The sequence below is a fragment of the Monodelphis domestica genome, chromosome 1 (assembly GCF_027887165.1).
Source record: "Monodelphis domestica isolate mMonDom1 chromosome 1, mMonDom1.pri, whole genome shotgun sequence".
Lineage (NCBI taxonomy): Eukaryota > Metazoa > Chordata > Mammalia > Didelphimorphia > Didelphidae > Monodelphis > Monodelphis domestica.
The window spans coordinates 192,224,470-192,250,995 of record NC_077227.1 but is presented as its reverse complement, the minus strand read 5'-3'; the positions used below and the strand labels follow the sequence as shown (position 1 = coordinate 192,250,995).

The 26,526-nt window shown below is 36.6% G+C and overlaps 1 protein-coding gene across 3 annotated transcripts in view; it reads left to right on the top strand.

Moving 5' to 3' along the window:
- The window catches only part of RYR3 (ryanodine receptor 3), a 793,997-nt gene that overhangs the window by 709,213 nt on the left and 58,258 nt on the right, over window positions 1-26,526 (top strand). For 2 of the 3 annotated variants that reach the window (XM_056810218.1, XM_056810220.1), the window contains 7 exons: window positions 7,493-7,663; window positions 8,093-8,152; window positions 13,894-14,025; window positions 15,619-15,731; window positions 18,063-18,162; window positions 20,942-21,048; window positions 21,565-21,616. In XM_056810218.1, coding sequence (XP_056666196.1) covers window positions 7,493-7,663; window positions 8,093-8,152; window positions 13,894-14,025; window positions 15,619-15,731; window positions 18,063-18,162; window positions 20,942-21,048; window positions 21,565-21,616 — 735 coding nt within the window. Of the gene's footprint in view, window positions 1-7,492; window positions 7,664-8,092; window positions 8,153-13,893; window positions 14,026-15,618; window positions 15,732-18,062; window positions 18,163-19,234; window positions 19,332-20,941; window positions 21,049-21,564; window positions 21,617-26,526 lie in introns of all 3 variants that reach the window. The other variant, XM_056810219.1, reaches the window with a different exon arrangement.

The following is a 26,526-nucleotide window of genomic DNA, read 5'->3' as shown; positions in this document are numbered from 1 at the left end:
AAATCATAGTCTCTAATGCACTGAACAACTCCTCTTTCTTCTTATAGTCCTCTCCAATCAATCAGTCTTTCCTTGGTCCTTTGACTACCTTACCCACTTTTCACTGACTAGACCAACATTTCATCGTTAGAAACAGAAAATATAATAGAGGCTTTCACCCTTCTAGTGAGAGGTGCCCCAAGTTCATTAGGCTTATGACCCAAATCACTAAACTAAATGATGACATTTCAAAACTAACACACTAGCCCAACTGATTCATTAGTGAACACTTAAGAAATAGCATTAAATACTGTTAGAGGACAAATATTCGTTTCAACTCAACAAACATATATTAAGAACATGTGTGTGAGACACAAAGACAGAATCTTTGTGGACATTTCAATTGCTATTTTTCTTTTATAACATAGTATTTAAATAGTTCCTTATTAGTCTATACTTCCAAAAATCAAAAACCAATGAAAGTATAGTGTTCCCTTTTGAGAAGTCTCTTGTAATATAAGACTACAGGGTCAAATCATTGCATTTTCATTTTCATTTACATAATTTTAAAACCTTTTCTATGTGGATCAAGCAACTGTGATACCATGTCTTTATATGTTTTAGTGTCATCATGTACTACAAAGCCATTCTTGGATGTTAACTAATACTCACCAATTCCTCAAAATAAAATCATTCTTACTGCTCCTTTGCCCCAATTGACAGTATGATTTCAGAAATGAGACAAAACACCGAATCATAGAGAGATAGTTGCCAAAGTAGAAAGAGTGATGATGCTGAAGTCAGGAAAACCCGAGTTCAAATCCATAATTAGACACTTACTATCTGGGTAACCATGGACTGGCCACTTAACCTATTTATCTCAATTTATTTGCCTTTAAAATAAGGATAATAATACCATGTACCTCCCAGGGTAGTTATGAGGTTAAAAATAAGATTTTATTTGTAAAGTGTTTTACAGATCTTAAAATGTTATATAAATGCTAATTGTTATTATTAGTAATTATTATTATTAGTCAAAAGGCCATGTTTCTGTCTAAAGTTGAGCTATTTATTCACTTGTGTGACCAAGGACCAATAATTACATTCTTCTGTATCTTAATTTTCACTTTGGTAAAATAAGATTTAGTCTACTACTTGCTTCCTCTGTAAAATTCATCAAAATGTTGTACTTTAAATTCAGTATATTAGAGTTAGCTTTTTGAGGCCAAGTGGGCAATCTGTAGACATAAAGGATTATTACAGTGAAGAAAACTTAGCTAACCAAAGGTAAGACGTTTTTATCTATCCTATAGCAATATTATGTCTATGATAGTTAAACTTATCACTAAAGGTTGAGCATAGATGTATTTTTTTAGAATATGATGTTTCAATCTGTGCTTAGCTAGTTTTTAGCTAAGAGTAATCCAATTTAGAGATTCCTATTCCTAGATTAAAATTTTTAAAACTTATACTCATCTCAGGACAAGTATCTGTGAGAAATCCACTTAGTAGGGATACTTCACTAGAAGTAAAGTGGCAAAGTAGATGAACCTTTAGTCCTATATTTCTGTGATACTTAAGTAGCTGTGTGAGTGTGGGTAAATTATTTATCTTCTCAAAGACTCAATTTTCTCATCTATAAAAATGGGGATAATAATGCCTATAGTACCTTCTCGCAGAGCTATTGTGAGACTCAAATGACAGTAGTTTGCAAACTTTGAAGTGCCATATAAATGTCAGTTATTGTCATTATTATTACTTCCAGGCTTTCCATGGATATTTCTACTCTGGAAAGCAGTTAGAAGCTAGGAAATGGTATTATTAATTAACATCAGTTGATTCCCTTCTTTGTCCCCATCTGCCTGTGATAAGATTTCCCCTCTCTACTTGGTGAATAAAATTCATGACCTCTCCTCCTGTGCTTGTTTTTATTCCATTCTCCATTGAATATTGGTATGGTACAAATTATAAGTATTTCTGCACATTCTGGTCTGTGTTGAGGTATGTGGACATGAATGCTGCATGCTCATACCCCATACATGATTACATAAACATAAAAAAAAAGTTGAGATAAAGAAAATATACTCTGAGCAAGACTGTTCAAATCTGATTTACTTACACTTGGTTTCAAAACTATTTTTTCTTGGAAACTGAAAAATTATTTTACAGAATGTTCATTGTATATTTTGTTTACATGACATTAGTATGCTAATATATGTTAAGCTAAATATACTTAAAGCTGAGCAAGTGTTTCTTTGTTTTTAATTTATTTTTTTCTGGAAAAATGGCAGCAGCTTCCTCGGAGGGGAATGGTAAGTTAGAAAATGTTAAGCTCAAGATGTACTAGTTTCTTGGCCAGGTTTGAAAGAACAGGTTAGTAAAATCAAAAGATGAAGCAAGTGTTATATTGCCTAACCTTGGAATATTAATAAAAGTTATTGGAAAAACTCTGAAAATGTTTTTGGTATAGGTGCTCATTAATGTTTTTTAGGAACCAAACATGCAATTACATTTATATTTATATGATTCTCATTTATATGTATACACACATAAGAAGATGCCGACAAACACACAATCTTTAGCATTTACCTTTGGCATCCAATTGGTTTTATTCTACTGGTTTAATTTTAATTCTCCTTTCTAGTCACCAAATGAAAATATAGATAGTCACCAATTTGTGAACAAATTCTATTACCGAAGTTTTGTTTAAGTTAATTGTTTGAAATTCAGCATGCACTTTGCCATAGAATGAGTTTTGTACATGCTTGTTAAATTTCCAGATCAATTCACAAACACCTATTAAGTCCTAATGTAACTGAAATATAGTATTGTTTTCATTGTTAGAATGGAGCTTTGTAGAATAGTGGATAGGACTTATCTATTAAGGCTAGGTTGATGGAGTTCCACACACTAATGAAATGATAAATACTGCATATATACATGTGCTAAAAATAAGTTTTTAAAAACCATATGTAATAAATTTGTGAGAAAAGCTTCCCAAGTTCAACTTGAAATGACTACCTTGTTGGAATCATGGACTCCTTTTTCCTATCTATCAGGCCTGTGATAGTGAACCTATGTCATGCATGCCAAAGATGACATGCAGTGACATCTGTAGGCACGTGGGCTGTCACCCACCAGAGCTGCTACCTCCCCCCTCTCCACCACATCTCCCCACCCCTCTGCCCAACAGTTTGCCATGAGTGGAGGACCCAGGCCACTCCCCTCCCTTCCCTTTTACCTCCCCTGTCTGCCATAAGAGGAGGGGAACCTTGGTCTGGGGGTGGGGGGGCAGGGCATGGCATGCAGTCTTGGGGCAGGGCACAGCAAACAGTATCTAAAAGGTTCTGAAATATTCGCCATCACTGTCCTAGCCAATGACAACCGGCTCCTTTGGTTCCAAGCCATTGGAATTTCTATAGCCTGAAGTGGGGGCTTAAGTAAGGAAGGAGGTGGAGAGCAAAGGGAATAGGAAAAGAGAGGCAGAGACTTGGGGGACAAGAAGAAGGACTTGTGAGGGATTAGTGTAGCACACTATTCATATGTGAAAGATATATGTAAAGCAAGGTCTGCCTACAGACCATATTTATAGAAAGAAATGTAATTTTATTTTTATTTTATTTTTTAAACCCTTGCCTTATACCTTAGAATCAATACAATACTGTGTATTGATTCTAAAGCAAAAGAGTGGTAAGGGCTAGGCAATGTCCATTAAGTGACTTGCCTGGGGTCACACAGCTAGGAAGTGTCTGAGGTCAAATTCAAACCTAGGACCTCCTGTCTCTAGGCCTGGCTCTCAATTCACTGAGCCACCCAGCTGCCCCCAAAATGTTTTTTACAAAAATAAAATATATTTTTTATAGTTGTATAAAACTATGTTAAATGTTGCCTGAGAAGCTACCCTAGATCTGAAAAGTCTCTTTCCCCACAAAGTTATTACTCTTTAAATCATGAGAATGTTAAATGTAGGAAAATAAATTATATGAAAGTGGGTATTTTAGAAAGCCATCTTTTTTCTTATTAGACAGCAGAGATGTCTAGTCAACTTATATTGAAATTTTAATTTTGGTGGTTTCAATTCAACAAGCTTTTATGGTCTAGGTCTCTTGGGCTAAGTAATCAGGAAGCTTCAAAGATAAGATATATTCTCAAGGATTTATAGACTAGTTGAGAAGACAAAAATAACTGTAATATTAAGTTGAATGTTATGAATACATGGGAACAAAATTATTTATCAGGAATACTATTAAAAAATTCCAACTTGGGTTATAAGGGCTGATTATAGTAAAATTGGCATTGAGTTAGTAGATATTATTAATAGGAAGCAGCGAACCTCATCCCTTCACCTGAGACAGATTTAAAATTCTAGGCAAAAATATTATTTTAAAATAAGAATGACATTCCAAGAAGCTGTAAGAGTGAGCCTTAGTTCCCTCCAATGAAGGTGGGGTGGCAAGAAAAGGAAATTGAAGATGGAATTTCTAATGTTTCGAAAGAAAAGGGAATCAGTTCTCTTCCTTATTCAGTCGAGGAAAAGATTTTAGCTTTATTGAGCACATGATAAAAGTTAAAGTTAATTAAACTAGACTCTAGACCCAGAATGTCACACATTCTGGAATAGTGACCATTGAAATGAGCTCACTTTAATGGTACATTATTGGTTTTAAATGGTTTTTCCACTCAGTAACAAAATTCATCCTCATTAACTCTGCATTTTAACTGTCCACCTGATTGTCACACATGATATGCCACTTACCTTGAAGTACCAATGATTTTTGATTCAATTGATCAAAAAACTGTGATTATTATGTAATACATTGTAGCATTGGCCCCCTGCGCTAACTGACCCTTTTCCTATTGTTTCTTTTTTCTTTTCATACAGGCCATGCAAGTAAAGGTACAGGTTAAATGTATGCATGATGTGTCTTTTCTGTCCTAGTAATAGAGGTGCCAGACTCTGGCTACCCTCATCATTGTGATCACTCTGAGGGTTGTATGGAATGGTTTTCCCCACCTGGAATTCCCCACCCTGGATCACTAAACATGGTTGCTTTTACAGAGAATGAATGACTTTAGATTTTTAGATGGGGGAAACTATCCTGATCTCATTCCAGTCTAGTTGGAAGAGGTGTCCAGGATGTTCCCTAGCAGTTCCTTTCAAGAACACAAGAATAACTCTGGCAAAGATGTGGACATGCAAGCTTGTCAGCTGGGGTCATCACTTAGTTTTATCATTCTCAGGTTGAAAATACTACTATTTTCTACAGGTAGTCTTTGGCTTTTCATACCCACCAGAAAGGTCATGGTTATTGTCTTTGTTCTAAGAAACCACAAGGTGATTCTTACAAAAAACCAGTGTTCTCCATTAGCATTTCCCACAGTTTACTTAGACATTTGAAATGGGAAAACTACAAGGGGAGGGAGGTTGGATTTTTTCGGTGATTTAAGCTATAAGTCTCTTCTTGAACAATTTTCAGGTTATTTCTAACAGTGATTTCTTTTTTTTTTTGTCCATATATTCCTTCTAGCCTACTCATTATTATTGCTCCAGACTCTTCCACCTAATGTATGTGCCAAAGAAGAGAAGGGCGTTTTGAGCTGGGGCCAAGTTGATAGTAACCCTAGACAAATCAATAATGAATCAAACCTCATTTTGGAGGGCAATGATTTTCACTTTTTGCTGTGTCCTAGGGAACTCAGCATATGGTTACCATTTTCCTCTTGCCCTGTGCTCTTATTTCCTACCTTCCCTCTTTATAGGTTCCCCTCCCACTCAGCCCTTTCTCCTAAGTACTGAGTACTCTTGATGTCACAGAAAATACTAACAGGATGTGAGACAGTCAGTCTCCAGTGATTCTGGTGATTTCTCTACATATCACCTTTAGGTGCATCAGACCACAGAGCATTTTTTTGCAACTTTAGTGTCCTATTTTATAGGTTATTGCTGCCCTAGGAATGTGTATTCTCTGGCTAATGGTCTCAAACAATTAGGACCTCTTGCAATAAACTGGAAGTTTGCTTGGGGGGAAGTTTTACCCAGGGGTCAGAGGTAAAATGAGAATTCTCTGACCTTCCCAATATAGGGGGAATGGTAGGCTTTTAATACATCAGAAGATTTACATTTATAAGAATACCTCCTCCAACAAAATTAAATTGAACTAAACACTTTGGAGGAAGGAATGAAATTAGTCACAAAGCTCTCTTCTAGCCCCTTATATCATAAATCCTATCTCCTATTTAAAAAATAAAAAAGCCTGCCTTACCCTTGGACTTAGTTGCATATCAGTACCAAAAAAAATCCAGGAAAACCATCTTGTCTGCAGTCCACACATCAGTGATTGGGGCTTTCTCAGTATTTCATTGTAAACCATAGCATTTTCATTACTTCATAGCCCTAAACATTTCCATGGGCATATTTTAAAGCAGAGTTTTGGTGGACATAAATTACTTCTCCATCACCATCCCTATATCATCTTACCCTTTCCTCACTACCTACCAGCCCTCCCTACCTGAGGGCAGAACGAGATTATGGTTTTATTATTCCTAAAGTGTTTATCCTGGGACCCTGGCCATCCCACTTCCTTGTCTCCTTAGAGTCTAGAAGGAAAATGAGCTCTATATGCCACTTGTATCCAATTAGTATCATGTAGAATGGATTCTCTATTGACCGAGTAGAGTGTAGTTTACTATACACAACATGCAACTCAGAATTTATGATAACTATCTTAAATCTACAACTTCTATACATTTTAATCAACTAACTGAAAGGAATAAGAAAGAAGGAAAGGGGAGGATCATTTGAATTGTAGTTTTTTTCTTTTTGCTTAGGGTTCTTCCCTTCATGTGTATGTCCCTTTAATAGAATGCCACCCAGGATTTTCCTTATTTCTAGAAAAGTTTTCACATTACTTCAGTGTGAAAATGGTTAAATTGACTGCTACTACCAGCATCCTGCTACCAGAATGATAGTTAAGTCAGACCTTAGCAATTCTAATCCTTAGCAACTTAGATGTGAAGAACATCTTCAATTTTGCTAAGGGAATTGCAATGGCCCTTTAAAATTTTTCTGTAAGCATAAAGAACATTATTTCTTCCCCAAATAATTTTGATCAGGAAACCAAATCATTCCAAAATACTAATAACTCCTTTCTCTGTCCATCTGATAAAGAATATGTGAGATTGAGAAGGTAGAAAATCACATGTGAGAAATACATGTATATCAATATAAGCCTCAGAGCAGTAAAATTAAAACTCTCATTCTTCATAATAATCTTATGTTCCTTAATAATGAGCAAATTTATTGTATCATTTACATGATGACATTTCATTTCTTTAGTCCACCAATTTTTATTGTCCTTTGAAATGTTATTGGGCCCTGTTTGTTATCTCAAAAAAAACTATTAGCCACAAAGAAGCAGACTACTTGTTGGGAAAGTAGATCCCCTTGAAAAAAATCACTGAGACCCCCTTTTGTTCTTTCTTTGTTCTCTTCTCTTTTGGCATCAATTTCTAGTCTGGAGGACAAGACCAAGAACGGAAGAAGACAAAGCGGAGAGGCGATTTGTATTCCATCCAGACATCTCTCATTGTGGCTGCATTGAAGAAAATGCTGCCCATTGGCTTGAATATGTGTACTCCAGGTGATCAGGAGCTGATCTCTCTGGCAAAAATAAGATACGGTTATGTAAGTCATGATTCTCTGCTATTTGAAGCGCACGTGGCTGATCTTTTTTAGATGATAATTACAATAGTCCACTCTAATGCTATAACAATATTACCCATAACTGCAGTTTAAAAAAATTAATGTCTTTGAAACACCATCTTTTTCAACCCTCATTAGAAGTAATTTGGCAATAACTGCTTTTATACCTCTTTTTTGGTAAATGGAAAACCCCCCTAGATTCATAGAAGTAACAAAGCTTTAGTTATTAAAACTACTCCAGGACCCATTGCCTCATTCAAGATAAATCCATTACTTCTGAGCCTCATTTTTTTTCCATCTTTAGCTGTAAAATGTGCTAACAATCCCAGTTTATCACTCACTCACTCATCTCCCTCATCCCAATAGGTGGCAGATACCACAAGTAATAAAATTCAAAATCTCTTTCCACAGAGGGACACAGACGAAGAGGTTAAAGATCATCTGAGGAATAACCTACACTTGCAGGAAAAGGTAATATAAGAAGGAAACACCAAGCAGGCATACGTCCACATTCTTTCTAAAGGACAGAATTTTTTTTACTGTCTTTTTTAAAAATTTTATTTAATTAGTCAATTTAGAACATTTTCCACTGGTTATAAGAATCATGTTCCTTCCCTCCCCTCCTCTCCCCTTACCCCCTCCCATAGCCAACACACAATTCCACTGGGTTTTACATGTGTAGAGGTCAGAAATTTTGATCATTTCACTGTCCCCTTTGAGTTAATACAAAGTTTTTTTCAACATATTCTCAAAACAATCTTAATACATTTATATTTAACCAGATTTTCTTGCTATAACTCAAAATTTTATTGCTTTTCTAAAATAAATCTATGGTAGAGAAAAAAGCATTCAGAAAATGGTGACTAGATACTTGGTCAAATCTGAGCAGTGACAAAAAAATTAGTTGAAATACAATGTGAAGGATTGAATTAAATTTGTAGATTTCCTAACAATGAGGCTGGTTTAACATTGACTTTGTTAACTGAAAGAAATTAGGTCCTCCCAAGAGATTTTGAAACTAAATATAGACATATTTGAAATAGTACAAGTAACTCTGCCTGAAAATAATAAGACAGATGAAAAAATTATGAGAGCTTTTCCAATCCCATGCTTCTTTTCCTCAGGAGGTTCTCATTTTTCTATATGCCCAAGAGTAAAAAGAAATTATTTTCTTAGTAAAGAGGGGAAACAGTGAAAGGAAGAGAGAATAGTATCATAAGAAAGGCCAGCCATACCAGAAAGACAAGTAGAAATGAGCCTAGAACCATATTAGTGAACACATGGCACATGTGCCTGCATGAGCTAGAGGAGCCTGCTCCCTTCTCCATCTCCTTAGCCCCCAAGGACAGTGTTCAGATGCCTTGCCCCTCTGCCCAGCAGCCCACTGTTGCTTCCTTCCTTCCCTGTAGGGAGTAATGCAGGGGTGCTCACAGGCAGTTTGGGGGTGCAATGTGGGCACACAATCTCTAAAAAGTTTGCAAACACTGGTCTAGAATGGTGGAAAGTAAAAGATGGGAAAAGAACAGAAAATATTAATAAACTTTGTTTTAAAATATGTTTTAAAAACTATGTCTTAATAAGAATAGAGACTGATTTATAACTTGATACGTAGTTCAATTCAGTGGACAGGGGTGGAGGTGACAGTATGTGGTTTGTAAAGACTATATTCCCATGTTGTCATTATGCTAACTTATTTCTTATCCCTGTTAAAATACTGAGAATGCCTTACTTAAGATTTGTGGAAGAGAGGATATGCTTTTTATTCAGAAAAGATTTTCTGTTTTATCCAGAAAAGTAGCTCTTTTTCTAACATTCACATAATCAAATAATCACAGAATTTAATAGTCAGAAGAGACCTAAGCAGCCATATTCTAGCCGATACACAGAGGGAAACCCCACTATGACATACCCAATAGATGACTATTCAGCCTCTGTTTTACAATGTCTAGGGAGGGGAAACCTACCACCTCTCCAAGCATTTTACTCTTGAAAAGTTTTAATCTCTGAGCAGTTTGGTCTTTTTTCCCCTAGTATGAAGCTTAAACTGGTCTCTTAAATTTTTCCACCTATTACTTCAGGTTATGTTCTATAAATTTGATGAACATACCATTTATGCCTTTTTTCAAGTCAATGATAAAAAAATTAAATAGCAAATGTCCACCACAGGTTCTGAAGTACTCCACTGGAAATCTACCACATTAACAATGGATCATTAACAACTATTCTTTGAGTTCATCTATCTACCCAGTCCTGAATCCATCTAGTTATCTATTTCCTATCTCAAAACATTTTCCAGAAGAATAGCATAATGTGCTTCATCAGGAACTTTTAGAAAATCTGGTTAAGCCATACCAACAGTATTCTCCTTATCTACTGGTTTAAGAATCCTCTCAAAAAAATGAAATGTACTTCTGCTATAATCAGCTCTTTGCAATCACTGCTTACCTTCCTAGGCCTTCTCTAATCTTTTTTTAAATAATCCGTTCTGAGATTTCCCTAAAAATCAAAGTCAAAATTACTGGTCTCTAGTTTATAGATTGCTTTCTTTTCTTTTATGAGAAACTGAGGTAGCATTTGTTCTCTAATCTTGTGGCATCACTCCTGTTTTCAATGGTCTTTCAGATATCATTGCTGAGGTTCAGCAATCACATCTTCCAGTTTTTTCAGTAGCTAAGGAAGTAGTTCATTTGGGCCAAGTCACTTAAATTGAACAGCTAGGATTATTATTTTGTCTCCTGGAAATCTATCTTGGATATATAAACTTCCTAATAAATGAGATAAGAAATGTGCCTGTCACAAAATAGGCACTTACTAAATGCCTGCCCCCATGTGTTGTCATTTGTTTCCAATGTAATTCTCCTATGCAGAGAAAATAGAAACAAAATAAGAATTAAACAGCTTTACCTTTTGTCCATCATCAGTTATCATTGTCCATATCAGTTACCGTTATCCTAAGCAAAGGCTCTATCCATCCCTTCTTCAATCCTCCTTGCTCTTCCACATAGTTTTTTCCATAATGCTTGAGATTTTCCAGGTAACTGTATCTAACATTGCATTAGTTTTTGGTCCTCATTTCAACCTGTCAGTTCATAATTTATATGCATATATGTATATATATGTATATATAAAATCACTTGAACCCATTTCCATACTATTCATTTTTATAAAAGAGTAATCCCTTAAAACCAAAACTCCAAATCATATACATAATTAACAAGTGATAAGTTATATGTTTTCTTTTACACCCACAGTTCTTTCTCTAGATGTGAATAACATTCTTTCTCATAAGTCCCACATAATTGTCCTGGATCTCAATATAGATTTTTTAAAAATAAGCCTTTTTTGTTGTCCTTTATTTTCCTCATCAACTTCAGCTCATTTTGAGTTCTATCATCAATCATTATATTGGTATAGTACCATTCCATGCTGTCATAATCTTTGTCTCAGTCTTGCCTCCAGTTTCTATATTTATTTTTTTAATCTAAATTGGCTTATGGTTTCCCTACCATATCCCTACTGGTTTGTTCAGACAAATCCTACTTTTTTCTGTCATTGAAATTGTTTCCCTTTTGTGTTTTCAGAATTTCAGTTTTCAATACTTTCCTTTCTGATAGGAAGCTTTTTACTCCTTGGAATCTTATTGATCTTTCCTCTAAACTCTGAAATTTGCACTCTAAAATCTAGGGTACAAGCCATCTCTATCCAGATTTCCTTTCCTTCTCTATCCAGAACTCAAGAATACATCAGTCGCTTTCCCCAAGGTTCCTAACATTTTCACACCAAAGACTAGTTTCTCCCTGTTGGTTAGAATCAGATCAAAATTAGAGGGCAGCTGGGTAGCTCAGTGGATCTTGAGAGCCAGGCCTAAACACAGGAAGTCCTAGGTTCAAATTTGGCCTCAGATACTTACTATGTGACCCTGGGCAAGTCACTTAACTCCCATTTCCTCGCTCTTGGAACTCTTCTGCCTTGGAACCAATATTGATTCTAAGATGAAAGGTAAGGGTAAAAAAAAAAGGTCTGAATAGAATTTCCCCTTACTGGTTCTTCCACCTTTTGAGTGATGAAATTAAAGCCAAAACGAATCAAGAAATTAATAGCTGCTCTGGGTTTTTTTTTACAGAGAGAAAGAAAGAAAGAAAGAAAGAATTGAAGAACTTCATCCCCACACTGTATTGCCTCTGTGCCAGACTTGTGATTTGTCCCTAAATTCTCAGCTATTTTTACTCTCAAAGTGTCTGTAATATACTCCAATGACAAAATTACTTTTTCTTCCCTTCACTGGCATTCATCCAAATGCCTCCAACTTGCTTCTCCTCCCACTCTGGTTTTTTAAATTACTCATAAATATAGCTTTTTAATATATAATACTACACAACCCAATCCTGTTCCCTAGTCTTTCTCTTTTGAGAACCTTAGTCCCATTATTGGTTTCTTCCCACCAAGTTTTAGTGATGTCATTTTGTGTCATTTGCCCCATCACATTAGTATCTAGTTTCTCTTTTGTTGCCTAAACTTTGAATATTTGTCTATAAACACTTGAGGCAATGAGCTTAACTACTGGTTTTGCTTTTGAATTTTGGCACCTGTGAATTTTTAGATTTCCAGTTACTATTCTTCCTCTTTAAAGCTATTCTGCATATATCTAAATCTAGGGACACACATGGACAGTTTTCTCCCTTCCTCATCCTTTTTATGCTAAAGATCTTTTCATTAGATTTGTTAAATATATTTTTACCAAACTTTGCTGGATGTATTCCATTTCTGTCTAAAAATTTGCTAACTTGATATAGTGAGCCATGATCTAAAACCCCTTTTTTTTACATAACATAGCTAATTATTCACTTCCCAAGTTCATTTTTCTCTTCTGCATCCTTTGCCTATCAGAGTCACGGTCAATAAATTAAGTGCCCAGTATATACCCAAGCACTATGCTAAGAATTGAGGATACAAAGAAAGACAAAACACACTCCCTGCTCTCAAGGAGCTTACAGTCCATTCCAGAATAAAATGCATAAAATAAATCTGAGAAATATGAGGAACAGTAATGGGGAGAGTAAAAGAGGTTGTTCCCCCTAAGGAGCAAGATGAAGGTCTGCAACCAGGATAGGGAATGATCTGAAGTGGTAAGTTTTAGTGTTCATTTACTCTTACAGAATGATGAATTTCTGGATATTATAAGGCCCTCTGAAGGGCAAAATTGAGGAACACAAGCTCTGCTTTTTAGTCTTTAGTTTCTTAGACAAGTTAGCAATACTTTAGGTATTCTTTCTGAAGGACTCATTTGTGCCCCATTGACTAACTAGAAGTAGATAGTTATTATCAATTTTGGTTCAATTTAGGAAGTTCTCTGCCATGTCTTGGATTTATGATCCAGGAAGACAACAAAACTCTTATTGTTAACAAGTTGCCTCGGGACCCCTAAACAGTGAATCACCCACTACTTCTACTACTACTTTTTCTTTCTCTGCTTCCTACTAGACGATCTTGCTCACCTGATCTTTGACCCTACTTTATCATTCTTGGGATGAGGAGCACCTTTTTCTTCCTCAGATCATTCACTTATCTCCTCCTTAGAAAGTCTCATATCTGTGTTTTGGGGGTTTGGAGGGTTTGGTTTTCTTTTAAAACTCTGATTGTACAGATCCCTTTTCTTGCCCTTTTCCCTCTATTCAACATTCTTCTATTCTCTCTCAACCTGTGGTCAAATCTTTCCATCTCAGAACCAATTTTTTTCCCATTGAAACTTTTCTTCCATTTCCTTCAGGAATCTTTCACCCTCCCAAACAGTTGGTAAATTTCAATCTGATGGCCCAACCAGTCAACTGTGACAGAAATATCAGCAGTATATATTTGATGCAAATCATTGTATAATTTCCCCCACTCTCCATAATACTTGAGATTTTCCAGGTAACTGTATCTAACATTGCATTAGTTTTTGGTCCTCATTTCAACCTGTCAGTTCATAATTCCCAGGTGGTGGTCAGGAAAAACATAATTAATATACCTTCATTTATTCTTGGAAATGGGACAGGGAAGATATTCTGAAATGGTATGACTTTCAAAGTTAGTTCTTCTCTGTGGGCCAAAGAGGAAAATTATTTTATAACTCTCTTTTCTCTAAGGAATCCAGTACAACTTGTTTCTTTTTATAAAGCCCGTGGCAAAGGTAGATATGGTTAGTCACGTCTTTGACATGCATTGATTTTCAGTCTGATGACCCAGCTGTAAAGTGGCAACTTAACCTATACAAGGATGTTCTAAAGAATGAGGAGCCCTGTGATCCAGAAAAGACAGTGGAAAGAGTACAAAGGATTTCAGCAGCTGTCTTCCACTTGGAGCAGGTAACGTAGAACTAGTCCTGGATTGTCAAGAATCCTGTTTACCTTTGAGGGGGAAGAAACTCTCCATCTTCCTTATTATCATTATTATGCAATAAGGAAAATACGGAGAAATGAAATTCACTTATTGTCCAGAATAGTATCAGAATAATGTTGAAAGGAAATGATTGTCAAGTACAACCTAATGTTTCATAGATGAGGAAACTAAGGCCTAGAGAAGTTAAGTGAAGCAGGTATTAAGAACCAGGATTTGAACCTAGTTCTCCTGACTTAGAATTTAGGGCTCCTTTGACTCTCCCTCGTGCCTTATGCCCACTTATACCCATTATTGCAGTGGAACAGGTTAAGGTGATGGGGACTTGAACTAAGATGTTGGATATGTGAGTGGAGAGAAGGGGACAGAGGTGAGAGATAATTTGGAGGTGCTATTGATAGGACCAGTAAAGTGGTGATGTTAGAAGCGAGAGTGGAAGAAAGAAGTAGGTAGTAAGGAAGTAGAAATAGCAAGTGTGGGCTATTCTGAAGAGAGTTTGGCAGTGAACAGGACAAGAGATACAAGGGGATGACCTGAGGGAATGGCAAGGTCAAATGAAGTAGCAAGGAAGGAGCCAGTTGATAGGGAAAAGCTAAAATTAAAAAAAAAAAGGGTAGCTGATGGGGCAGGTTCCTAGAGGGTAGGAGTTGGGGATGCAAGTAGAAGAGCTGGATCTGGAAAGGCAAAGAGCAGACTTTTCTTCAGAGATAGATATTAAGTAAGACAGATAAAGATACTCCAGAGTAGAGGTAGCTAGGAAAGGTTTTGGAAAGTGGTGGTTAGGTGGAACTGAAAAATGATGAAAATATAGGGAGAGAAAGCAGGAGAAAGGGGCCATTCACCTCTAGGAATGTAAATTCGGAGTCACCAGGATTAGAAGAGGTGGAAATACAAATTGTTGATAAAATATTAGAGAAGTCCTGCCTGATGGGGGCATGGACCACCTAGGAGACTAAGCAGCAATCAGAAAGAGAAGAATTCAAGAACCAGGATAATTCATTTGATGATGTCATTAGACAACATTTTAAGCTCCTATGAGCAAAAGGTCTGTTTGGCCCTGTTTACTGAGAACTTGTTCATAAATAGGCCTCGTTATATCAGAAACACTCAATAATGATTCAGTAGTTTAGAATATGGATATTAGAGCTATATAAAAGACAAAGAAAGGAGAAAGCATTTTCACTGAGTGGGAGGATCAAGAAAAGTTTTATAAAGGGGGGAGAATTTAGTCTGGGCTTTGAAGAATGGCTAGGATTTTGAAAGTTTGATCATAAATACCCCAGTTATTATACTGACCATAGACAACAAGCCAAATTTTTAAAAGTTTAGAAGTCTCCATTTTAAATTTGTTTCTTTAAAGAAATATTAGAATATAAGAACTAGAAGTATTGTCTCATTCAGCCATTCACTTTGTAGATCAATACACTGCAACCCAGAGAAGCGACGTGATTTACCTAGGGTCACACAGCTAATTAGTAGCACATGGACAAGAATATACATCCCAGGTCAATGTTCACTACACCCTAGTGCTGACGAACTCACCGCAGACAATTTTTCCATAGGTGGAGCAGCCACTTAGATCCAAGAAGGCTGTCTGGCATAAACTCTTATCCAAGCAACGTAAACGGGCAGTAGTAGCCTGCTTCAGGATGGCACCCCTGTACAATCTCCCCAGGTATATGCCATGTTGTTTGTTTTTTTCCTGCCACATGAGTAATAAGAATTTAAATCTCTCTCTAACATCTGAAATCTCTTCCTTCTCCTTATAGAAAAGGCTAGCAAATACTAATGGTAGGGTATGACCTTTGAAATGATTGTAGTTTACCCATATAAAAATTTACTGTTGTTTTTATCTATGTTCATATGGCCAAAAATAACATCAAGATGATAATACTCCTCAGTCTCCCCTTAGCTCACTTGGCTCTCTCCAGTGAAGACCAGATAGACTTCTCTCTCTGCCCCAGTACATCTTACACAGAATATATGGATTTCTCTATGGATAGGGGAGGAGAATGTTTTTCCAAATTGCTTTAACTCTAATTTCCCAAACAGGCCACATCACTTTTTTCTGCCTAGTTATGATGGGAATGGTGCTTCTGTAGTGTTTAAGTCACAGTATTTCCTTCACAGATATTGAGTGAAGCTGGGGAAACCTTTTAGTGCTGTCCATGTAACTCTGAGTTTGGTCTAACACATGTGGCTAATTTTAACAATTGTTTAAAGGTGTCTTGAGGAGCCAGCGTAAGAGAACAGTGTTATTCCTTGGCATTTTATCCACTTCTAGTAATGCAAAAAAAAGAGTGAAAAGTTTTCTGGAATGTGTTTAGCTGGATTTTGTCAACCAAAAAAAAAAAGTAATGAAGTACTGAACTGGACCCTTCTCAGTTTATTGCTAAGACCAATTTAATATCTTTGGCCATAACGGGGCAGCTGGGTAGCTCAGTGGATTGAGAGCCAGGCCTAGAGATGGGAGGTCCTAGGTTCAAATCTGGCCTTAGACAATTCCCAGCTGTGTGACCCTGGGCAAGTCACTTGACCCCCATTGCCTAGCCCTTACTACTCTTCTGCCTTGAAGCCAATACACAGGATTGATTCCAAGACGGAAGGTAAGGGTTTAAAATATATATATATATATCTTTGGCCATAGAGCTAAGCACTCCATCTTCAGATTGGTTTTGTGATGTAGACCAAATTTCTGACAAAGTTCTGACTAAAATGAAATTGGTCACTAAATATTAACCCTACCAGATTTCTTACCTGGGGAAACACTAATAATTATAATCAATTAATAATATTTTTAGACTGTAAAGAATAATTTCTTTCCTTAGACTTTTTCTTTTATCAAACTATGATTCTCAAAAGACTCCTCAGCCATTATTTTTAGTGCACTATAATACTGGTCAAAAATTCTTCTGGAGTGAATAAATTGTTTGACAAATCAAGATTTTCATTTGGCTTAGTGGATTTGTAGAATGAACAATGCCCAAGAATCATGGCCTCTGCGAAGTATTTTTACTTTTCTAGAACTCTCAAGAAAAGCAACTTAAATCTCTGGAGATGAAAGAAACTGTAAAATCAAACAGCATTCCTGACTAACAACATTCCTGACTGGACAACCAGTGTGTGTACTAAGGACATTGAGACCTTGGTTGAAAAAACAACTGTGTTTATAGCCAAATGTGAAAAGCAAAATCGATTGCATTTTTTCCTTAAAAATGATATGTCAGGGGGACAGCTGGGTAGCTCAGTGGATTGAGAGCCAGTCCTAGAGATGAGAGGTCCTAGGTTCAAATCTGGCCTCAGCCACTTCCTAGCTGTGTGACCCTGGGCAAGTCACTTGACCCCCATTGCCTAGCCCTTACCACTCTTCTGCCTTGGAGCCAATACACAGTATTGACTCCAAGACAGAAGGTAAGGGTTTAAAAAAAATGATATGTCAGAAAACATTAATTTACCTCTATTTTTTGAGATCCATATGCCTTATAATGACTATTAGAGGGCCAGTTGGCAATGATCACAAGATTTTTCTCACAGCATCAAAAAATGATCTTTAAAAATAAGCATTTTACAGGTTGAATCAGCCAGAAAAAAATTCACATTAACTCTCCAAAGATATTAATATCCTTCAATTCACTTAAATTGTTGGTATATAGCACTTATATTTGGGTTACTGTATATTAATCTCATGTACTTTTAATGCTTGATTATGATCTCTAAGCCAATAATTGAGCTCTGTGTACCAGATAGAACATTTTTCCCCTTGTCTTATTCTGCCTAGTTATTTCTCCACTCATAGGATAGAATATTTATACAATGGATGTTGGTCCTGACAGCAAAGAATGAACTCAGTAGTTAGTATTGGGAAGAATTCTCCCTTACTAATTTTACCTGTGTTAAGCTTTTGGGCATCTTCAAAAGTAAAGGACTGAAGAAATGGACTATGTTATTTGGAAATTGTTTCTCTGATTTTAGTTCTCAAGTGAAAACCTTATATGCTTTTCCCCAGACACAAAATTAATAATTTCTTCCTGAGCACCTTCCAACGGGTTTGGCTGGAAAATGTTTATGAAAAAACTCAGTATGACAGGCTTATACTCATGTTAACGGTAATGTAACCTGCGGAGAGATCTGCCCAATTTTGTGCACACTCTTCCTTTCCTGACCGTGATTTCATGTTATCATGAAACACAAATTTGTACAATTTATGAAAAAATTCTGATTGGTCAGTCTGGAAAATAAGATGCTAAGAGGCTGGACCAAATGGAGAACACAAAGTAAATCTCAATGCTTTATTTCCCCTTTCTACTCTTTCCTCTCCTTTAGTCCCCAAACCACCCCCACCAGACTTTTACTCATCTATTACTTTTTAATTCCTTATATTCTCTGAAAGAATCTCACTAGTGGCAGCTATTGGTTGGCTATTTGATGTCCTAGATGTCCTAGATGACTTGCAATTAGATTTCATAAAAGAACCCAAAATTTTTTATGCAGTCATAAAAGAATAAACACATATATTTGCAGCTGGAATCCATGAAATAATCAAAAGATTAAAACATTCCATATGGAAACAAAAACCTTATCCAAGTTTTTTGAGGGGATATTGTGGTATAAAAAGGCTCATGTGGAACTATTATGTGCAAAGGTTATCATCTGGGAATGGCTGGGGGAGGGGGGAATGCTGAAACAGCCTTGCTAGCCCTTCTCCACAGGAGTCAAACATGGGCTATAAGAATAATTTAACATAGGTTCCCAGGAGATGTCATTCAGAAAGGCATAAAAAAGGCTCTACTTGAAATCCATTTGTCATTCTAGATAAATGTCTCAGATATGCTCCATGGCACCCAATATGAGCTGTGCCCCGTTACAGAGACATCATACTAGGTAGGCACAGGGAAGATGAGGAGGATGAGTAACGCAGTGGCAAGTGAACGCTGAATCGGACTTAGTCTTTCATCATCTTCAGAGGTTATTGTAAATCAAGGTTGGAAAAAATGGACAAGGGACTTGGAGGAAGCTTGGCTCTACTAGATTAGTATATAAATTTGCTTTTATTTCCCCTGACCAATCAGAAGATCAGAATTGTACAAAACACAGCCTGCTTACTAATCATTAACCCCCTGAGCTATAATAGAGTGTTCCATTTATGCCTCTTGATCTCACTTTCACCCCTTCGCTCAGGCACCGCTCTATTAACCTCTTCCTCCATGGTTATCAGAGATTTTGGATAGAAACAGAGGAATATTCCTTTGAAGAAAAACTAGTACAGGATTTGGCTGTAAGTATTGACTAAACTAGGAGTAGATATCAATGTGAGTGAATATAATTTTTATATCTGTATGTGTGTGCATTATAGAACTTGAATAATATTTCTCAGGTGCACAAATGGTGTATTACCTATGTAATAGAAACCTATTATCCTCATTATAGGCATATCATGAGAATTTCATGCTAAATTAAGAAACTTTGAACACCACCAGCAAAAGGGCATCACCCAATTCCCAGATAACTCAACCTCCTGTTGAGTGAAACTTCTGTTATAAATATTGCTCTAGATTGTGTTACCACAACATTTAAACCTGTTCTTCTACATCTCACTTTCATGAATGAGATTTTGAGGGGATTGTTTACCACATCCTTTTCCTATTAGACTATGCGCTTTTGCCACTTATGACCATAATGAAGCAAAGACTCTCTGCCAGACTCAGAGAGTTTTAAATTGTTTCAGAAAAAAAAATTCTCCTTTTAATAAGTCTGTGTCATTATGCCTCTCTTTCTCCTCACACACTCATATTCCTTCCTCTGTGTGTGTGTGTGTGTGTGTGTGTGTGTGTGTGTGTGTGTGTTGGTGGGGGAGAGAAGAGAATACATTTGTATGGCTTTATTTCCTTTGATCTTTTTTAAATCTATTTTTCCTATTTTACCTCTTGGCTTTTTCTGATTCTCACTTTCCCATTTTGTCCTTTTCACCATTTAAAAATTCCCCTATCTTCTTTTTTCCAATTTTTTCTTCTTTCCTTTTTTCTTTCTTCTCTCCTTTCTGAAAAAACCATTCTTCAATTTTTCAAGTTCCTTTTTTAGTGTAAAATTGGAAGTTAACCAAAAAATGCGCCTTTCATTTTTTTCTGAACCACTCAGGCTAGCACATAGATAGTAGATGCTAAATAAAACACTTGTTCATTGATTAGTCCTCTCATTGCTGGTGCTGTCATTGATTTATTTTGGAGCCTAAAAAAAGTCACTTTCTATTAGGTAAGACCTTTATATGCTCAACAGAAACCTAGTTTGAGTTTGAGGATAAACTACTAGGTTTACAATTCCAAGCATCCCAAAAGAACATCAGGTGTCTAAAAGAGAAAAAGGAGTTAGAAAAAACACATTTTTGTTGGGCTGAACCAGGCTCACTATTTCACATCCAAATGGCTCATTTGGTTTATCACTTCCCCACCTAATCCCTAGCCTAGCTCTCCAAGGGAATTATCCTCTGACATTGGCCAATGGGGTTCTGTCCCTCAGCTGAATTCCAATGGGGCCCATCTTGGAGTCTGGTGCCAAAACCTGCAAGGGGTTTCTACTAAATAGGGTCTGTAGCATTTTACCTTTGTTGAGCTTTCTTTTCTCTTCTCTGCTTTTCTTTATAATTAATTTCTTTTTAAACTTAAAAATTAAAACATTTCTGTTGAAAGCTTAAAAACATTTCCCAAATCTTGCATCCCAAGGGATTCCAGTTTGAAAGAAATAAATGTTATAACAGGTTTTTTGTGCTTTTAGTATAATTTGCTTTGTGTCTTGTGCTTATCTGTCTTTCCAAATGCATGTGATGGGGCAGGGAGGGAAAGTGTGACCTCATGCTAACATATACTCCTAAATCCTGTCTGTGTTGATTAGAAGCCTCCAAAGGTAGAAGAAGAAGAAGAGGAAGATGCTGAAAACCAGCCAGATCCACTTCATCAGATAATTCTCCATTTTAGTCGGAATGCTCTCACAGAGAGAAGGTCAGTACTTCCCCATACTTCCTATATCTCTCCTCCCAACTCCATAATTCACCTTCTCTTTGGATCTGGAACAGTAGTCCTGTAAGCCAGGGCATCACAGGCTTTATTTCCTACAAATAGTGGTGGGTATAAAGGAAGCATCCCTTCCATCTGCTCTTTCATCTGGAAGAAAAGATATTAGAGGCCTATGTTAAACTATTGCCCTTTCCCTCTCCATGTTGATAAGGGCCTTCCTACCTAAGTGCAAAAATAGGGATGAATTTTGAAAAACACATAGATACAAGCTGTCATCCATTATTACTGTATCCTCCCATGATCATCCCTGGGCCTTACACTTCCCTATATCTCAACCAAGATGTTTTCTATAGTTCACAAGAGCATTTTTAGTATTTTAATAATGAATATGAGTTAATTAGTCCATAGATATGATTGATGATAAGCAATAGACTAAAAGTAGTCTACTGTTGACATATCCACGGTGTTTGTTTTATCTAATGACTTCTCCCTTATTTCTAGCCATTTGGAGGATGATCCTCTTTATACTGCCTATTCAGGCATGATGGCCAAGGTAAGTATAAGTTTTCTTATTTTAAGCCCTCAATCCCTCATATTTTCTTTTGAGATTTTTAAGGTACTTGAATTTTTTCATAGAATCTCAGAATTGAAATGGACCTCATCAGGCATCTGTTGAAGAAATTCCATCTACAGTCTTTATTGGCCAAGTGGTCAGTTAGCTTCTATTTGATGATCTTGTGTAAAGGGGCATTTATTCTTTTCCTAGGAAACCCATTCCACTCTCTGGATAACTCAAAATTTTTATGAATTTTTTCCTGATATCAAGCAAAAATTTTCCTCTCATAGCTCCCACCTATTGCTCCTAGTTAATTATATGGATCCAATAGAAGTAGGTTTAATTTGTCTTCCTCTTGACAACTTCAAATTTTAAGATCTATCACTATTTCTAAAGAGACAATACTCTTCAAGGTTTTCTACAAATTAAATATGACCAGCTTCTCCTAGTGATGCTGCTATGACATTTTTCCAAGTCCTTTTACCATCATAGTCACCATCATGGCTAGGGGCATTCCATAAACTTTAATTATATCAAATTAAGAGACTTTTACACAAACAAAATTAATCTAACCAGGATTAGAAGGGAAACAACAAACTGGGAAAATTTTTTATGACAAACATCTCTGATAAAGGTCTAATTTCTCAAAATTATATAGAACAAAGTCAAATTTATAAGAATGCAAGAAAGTGTACAATAAATTGAGTGTGTTACATTCAAAACTGCCCTGTTAGTCTGTGCTTCCTTCCAAACTTGTTCTGTTCTTTTTTTTCTGCATTAAAAAAAATTTTTATAGACCCCCCCTTTTTTTCTTTTCATTTTTCTTACCTTTTCTCCCCTTTTATTGTCTCCATCATGATGAGGAAGTTTGTTTTGCTTGAAGCTCTTTCCTCTCTGATATTAGTGTTTTATTTTCCTTCAGCCATCTCCCTGGGACTCTAGTCCCAAATTTTGAATTGGTTTCCTAAATTTGAATTTTTGGTCTCCTTTGTCCCTATAATAACAAAAATGGTCATTTTAATCAGTCACTCCTGCCTTCCTAAGGTGCATATTACTCTAAGGCAGCCTTAGTGCTAATGACTCAATACAAAGTACTTTTGTTTCTTTGGTTCCAAAACCTACCTAATGAGATTCCCAAAATATAGACAAATAATGTTTAGCAGTTGAAATTCAGAGCCCACAAGGCAAAAATTATGGTATATTAATATGTAGAGTAGTTTTTAGTACATTACCGAAAACAAAGGGGAGATCATTGAGTTATAAAAGAGGTCAGATAACTGGGTATATTTTTCCATGCCTTGTGAAAGCAAAATAATTGTAAGGCTCTTGATTTCTAATGGAGCCAATGATAATTCCTTCCTGAACAGAAAGGTCTTCTGGTTAAATAGGAAAGAGCATGTGCAGCAATTAGAACTGGAGTGTAGATGTATTTATTCCTTTGTCAGGCCAGTACCAAATTGGGACCAAGTTCCTAATCCTTCCTGTTACCATACTATTGAATCTACATCTCTGAGTGTCCCCAGTACTGCTGCCAAAGCCTCTAGACAAATGTCCAAGAGATGTAACTACTTCTGTCTTTTGTCTCTCACCATGACTTTGTAGCAGACATTCTTAATCAGGGGTCAATGAACTGTTTTTTTAAAAATATACATTTTTATAATTATTTAAACATCACTGGTTTCCTTTGTAATCCTATGTAGTCTATTTTATGCACTTAAAAACATCATTTCTAGAAAGGCTCTAAAGACTTCACCATACTATGAAAGGCAGGGGACGCAAAACTTTTTACACAGGGGGGACAGTTCACTGTCCCTCAGACCGTTGGAGGTGTCAGACTATAAAAAAAAAATTATGAACAAATTTGTATACTGCTGTCTGGGATAGCGGAGGCTGCAGCGCTGATGGGCCTGTTACACCTTGCACAGGCCCATTACTGCCATCACGATACTGGGCAGTGCAGAATCCCCTCCCCCAGATCACCACTCACCGTGCTGCCATCTTCCATTATGTAGCCACATAATCCTTTATGTGGCACCTCATTCTTGTTCAGTTACTCTCAGAACAAGGCACCATGCAAAGGATTATGTCACCATACGTAGTACTGTACATGAGCACATACAGTGCTCCTCTCACTGACCACCAATGAAAGAGGTGCCCCTTCGGGAAGTGCAGTGGGGGCCGGATAAATGGCCTCAGGGGGGCCACATATGACCTGCAGGCTATAGTTTGGGGACCCCTGGGTCTGTGACACAAAGTAAATGAAGAACCAACCGTGTTTTGGGGGAATATGAAAAAAAGGATTCCTGAAAGTGTCAAATGATCTCTTCAACTGATCCAGTGATTTCAGTGCTCTGACAATAGCTGACACTCCTCTTTTCAGACCCCTTATTTTATCTGAAAATATGGAATATAGAATATAAGTTTTCTGTTAGTAAGAAGTTTTCTTCCTCCAAAAAGACTACAGATCATGAAGTTCCTTTGAATAATCTTCTGTTCTTTGCTTCCAGACAACAGCACAAAGAATTAGTATTTTCTTTTTTTTTTTTTTGGTTTTTAAATAATATTTTATTTGATCATTTCCAAGCATTATTCATTAAAGACAAAGATCATTTTCTTTTCCTCCCCCCCACCCCCCATAGCCGACGTGTGATTCCACTGGGTGTCACATGTGTTCTTGATTCCAACCCATTTCTATGTTGTCAATATTTGCATTAGAGTTTCATTTAGAGTCTCTCCTCTGTCATGTCCCCTCAACTGCTGTAGTCAGGCAGTTGCTTTTCCTCGGTGTTTCCACTCCCATAGTTTATCCTTTGCTTATGAATAGTGTTTTTTCTCCTAGATCCCTGCAAGTTGTTCAGGGACATTACACCGCCACTAAAGGAGAAGTCCATTACGTTCGATTATACCACAGTGTGTCAGTCTCTGTGAACAATGTTCTCCTGGTTCTGCTCCTCTCGCTCTGCATCACTTCCTGGAGGTTGTTACAGTCTCCATGGAACTCCTCCACTTTATTATTCCTTTTAGCACAATAGTATTCCATCACCAACATATACCACAGTTTGTTCAGCCATTCCCCAATTGATGGGCATCCCCTCGTTTTCCAGTTTTTGGCCACCACAAAGAGCGCAGCTATGAATATTCTTGTACAAGTCTTTTTGTCCATTATCTCTTTGGGTTACAAACCCAGCAGTGCTATGGCTGGATCAAAGGGCAGACATTCTTTTATCGCCCTTTGGGCATAGTTCCAAATTGCCCTCCAGAATGGTTGGATCAGTTCACAACTCCACCAGCAATGAATTAATGTCCCTACTTTGCCACATCCCCTCCAGCATTCATTACTTTCTTTTGCTGTTATGTTAGTCAATCTGCTAGGTGTGAGGTGATACCTCAGAGTTGTTTTGATTTGCATCTCTCTGATTATAAGAGATTTAGAACACTTCTTCATGTGCTTGTTAATAGTTTTGATTTCTTTATCTGAGAACTGCCTATCCATGTCCCTTGCCCATTTATCAATTGGAGAATGGCTTGATTTTTTGTACAGTTGATTTAGCTCTTTATAAATTTGAGTAATTAAACCTTTGTCAGAGGTTTCTATGAAGATTTTTTCCCCAATTTGTTGTTTGCCTTCTGATTTTAGTTACATTGGTTTTGTTTGTACAAAAGCTTTTTAATTTGATGTAGTCAAAATTATTTATTTTACATTTTGTGATTCTTTCTATGTCTTGCTTGGTTTTAAAGCCTTTCCCCTCCCAAAGGTCTGACATGTATACTATTCTGTGTTTACCCAATTTACTTATGGTTTCCTTCTTTATGTTTAAGTCACTCACCCATTTTGAATTTATCTTGGTGTAGGGTGTGAGGTGTTGATCTATTCCTAATCTCTCCCACACTGTCTTCCAATTTTCCCAGCAGTTTTTATCGAATAGTGGATTTTTGTCCCAAAAGCTGGGATCTTTGGGTTTGTCATATACTGTCTTGCTGAGGTCACTTTCCCCCAGTCTATTCCACTGATCTTCCTTTCTGTTTCTTAGCCAGTACCAAATTGTTTTGATGACTGCTGCTTTGTAATAGAGTTTGAGGTCAGGGACTGCAAGGCCCCCATCATATGTGTTTTTTTTTTCATTATTTCCCTGGATATCCTTGATCTTTTGTTATTCCAAATGAATTTTGTTATGGTTTTTTTCTAAATCAGTAAAGAAATATTTTGGGAGTTCCATGGGTATGGCACTAAATAGATAAATAAGTTTGGGTAGGATGGTCATTTTTATTATATTGGCTTGTCCTATCCATGAGCAGTTAGTGTTTTTCCAGTTGTTCAAGTCTAGTTTTAGTTGTGTGGAGAGTGTTTTGTAGTTGTGTTCATATAATTCCTGTGTTTGTCTCGGGAGATAGATTCCTAGGTATTTTATTTTGTCTAAGGTGATTTTGAATGGGATTTCTCTTTCTAGTTTTTGCTGCTGAGCTGTGTTGGAGATATATAGAAAAGCTGATGATTTATGTGGGTTTATTTTGTATCCTGCAACTTTGCTAAAGTTGTTGATTATTTCAATTAGCTTTTTGGTTGAATCTCTAGGATTCTTTAAGTAGACCATCATGTCATCTGCAAAGAGTGATAACTTGGTCTCCTCCTTGTCTATTTTGATGCCTTCGATTTCTTTTTCTTCTCTAATTGCTACTGCTTGTGTATCTAGTACAATGTCAAATAGTAGAGGTGATAATGGGCATCCTTGTTTCACTCCTGATCTTATTGGGAATGCATCTAGTTTATCCCCATTGCAGATGATATTACCTGATGGTTTTAGATATATACTGTTTATTAGTTTTAGGAACGACCCTTCTATTCCTATGCTTTCTAGTGTTTTTAATAGGAATGGGTGTTGTATTTTATCAAAGGCTTTTTCTGTGTC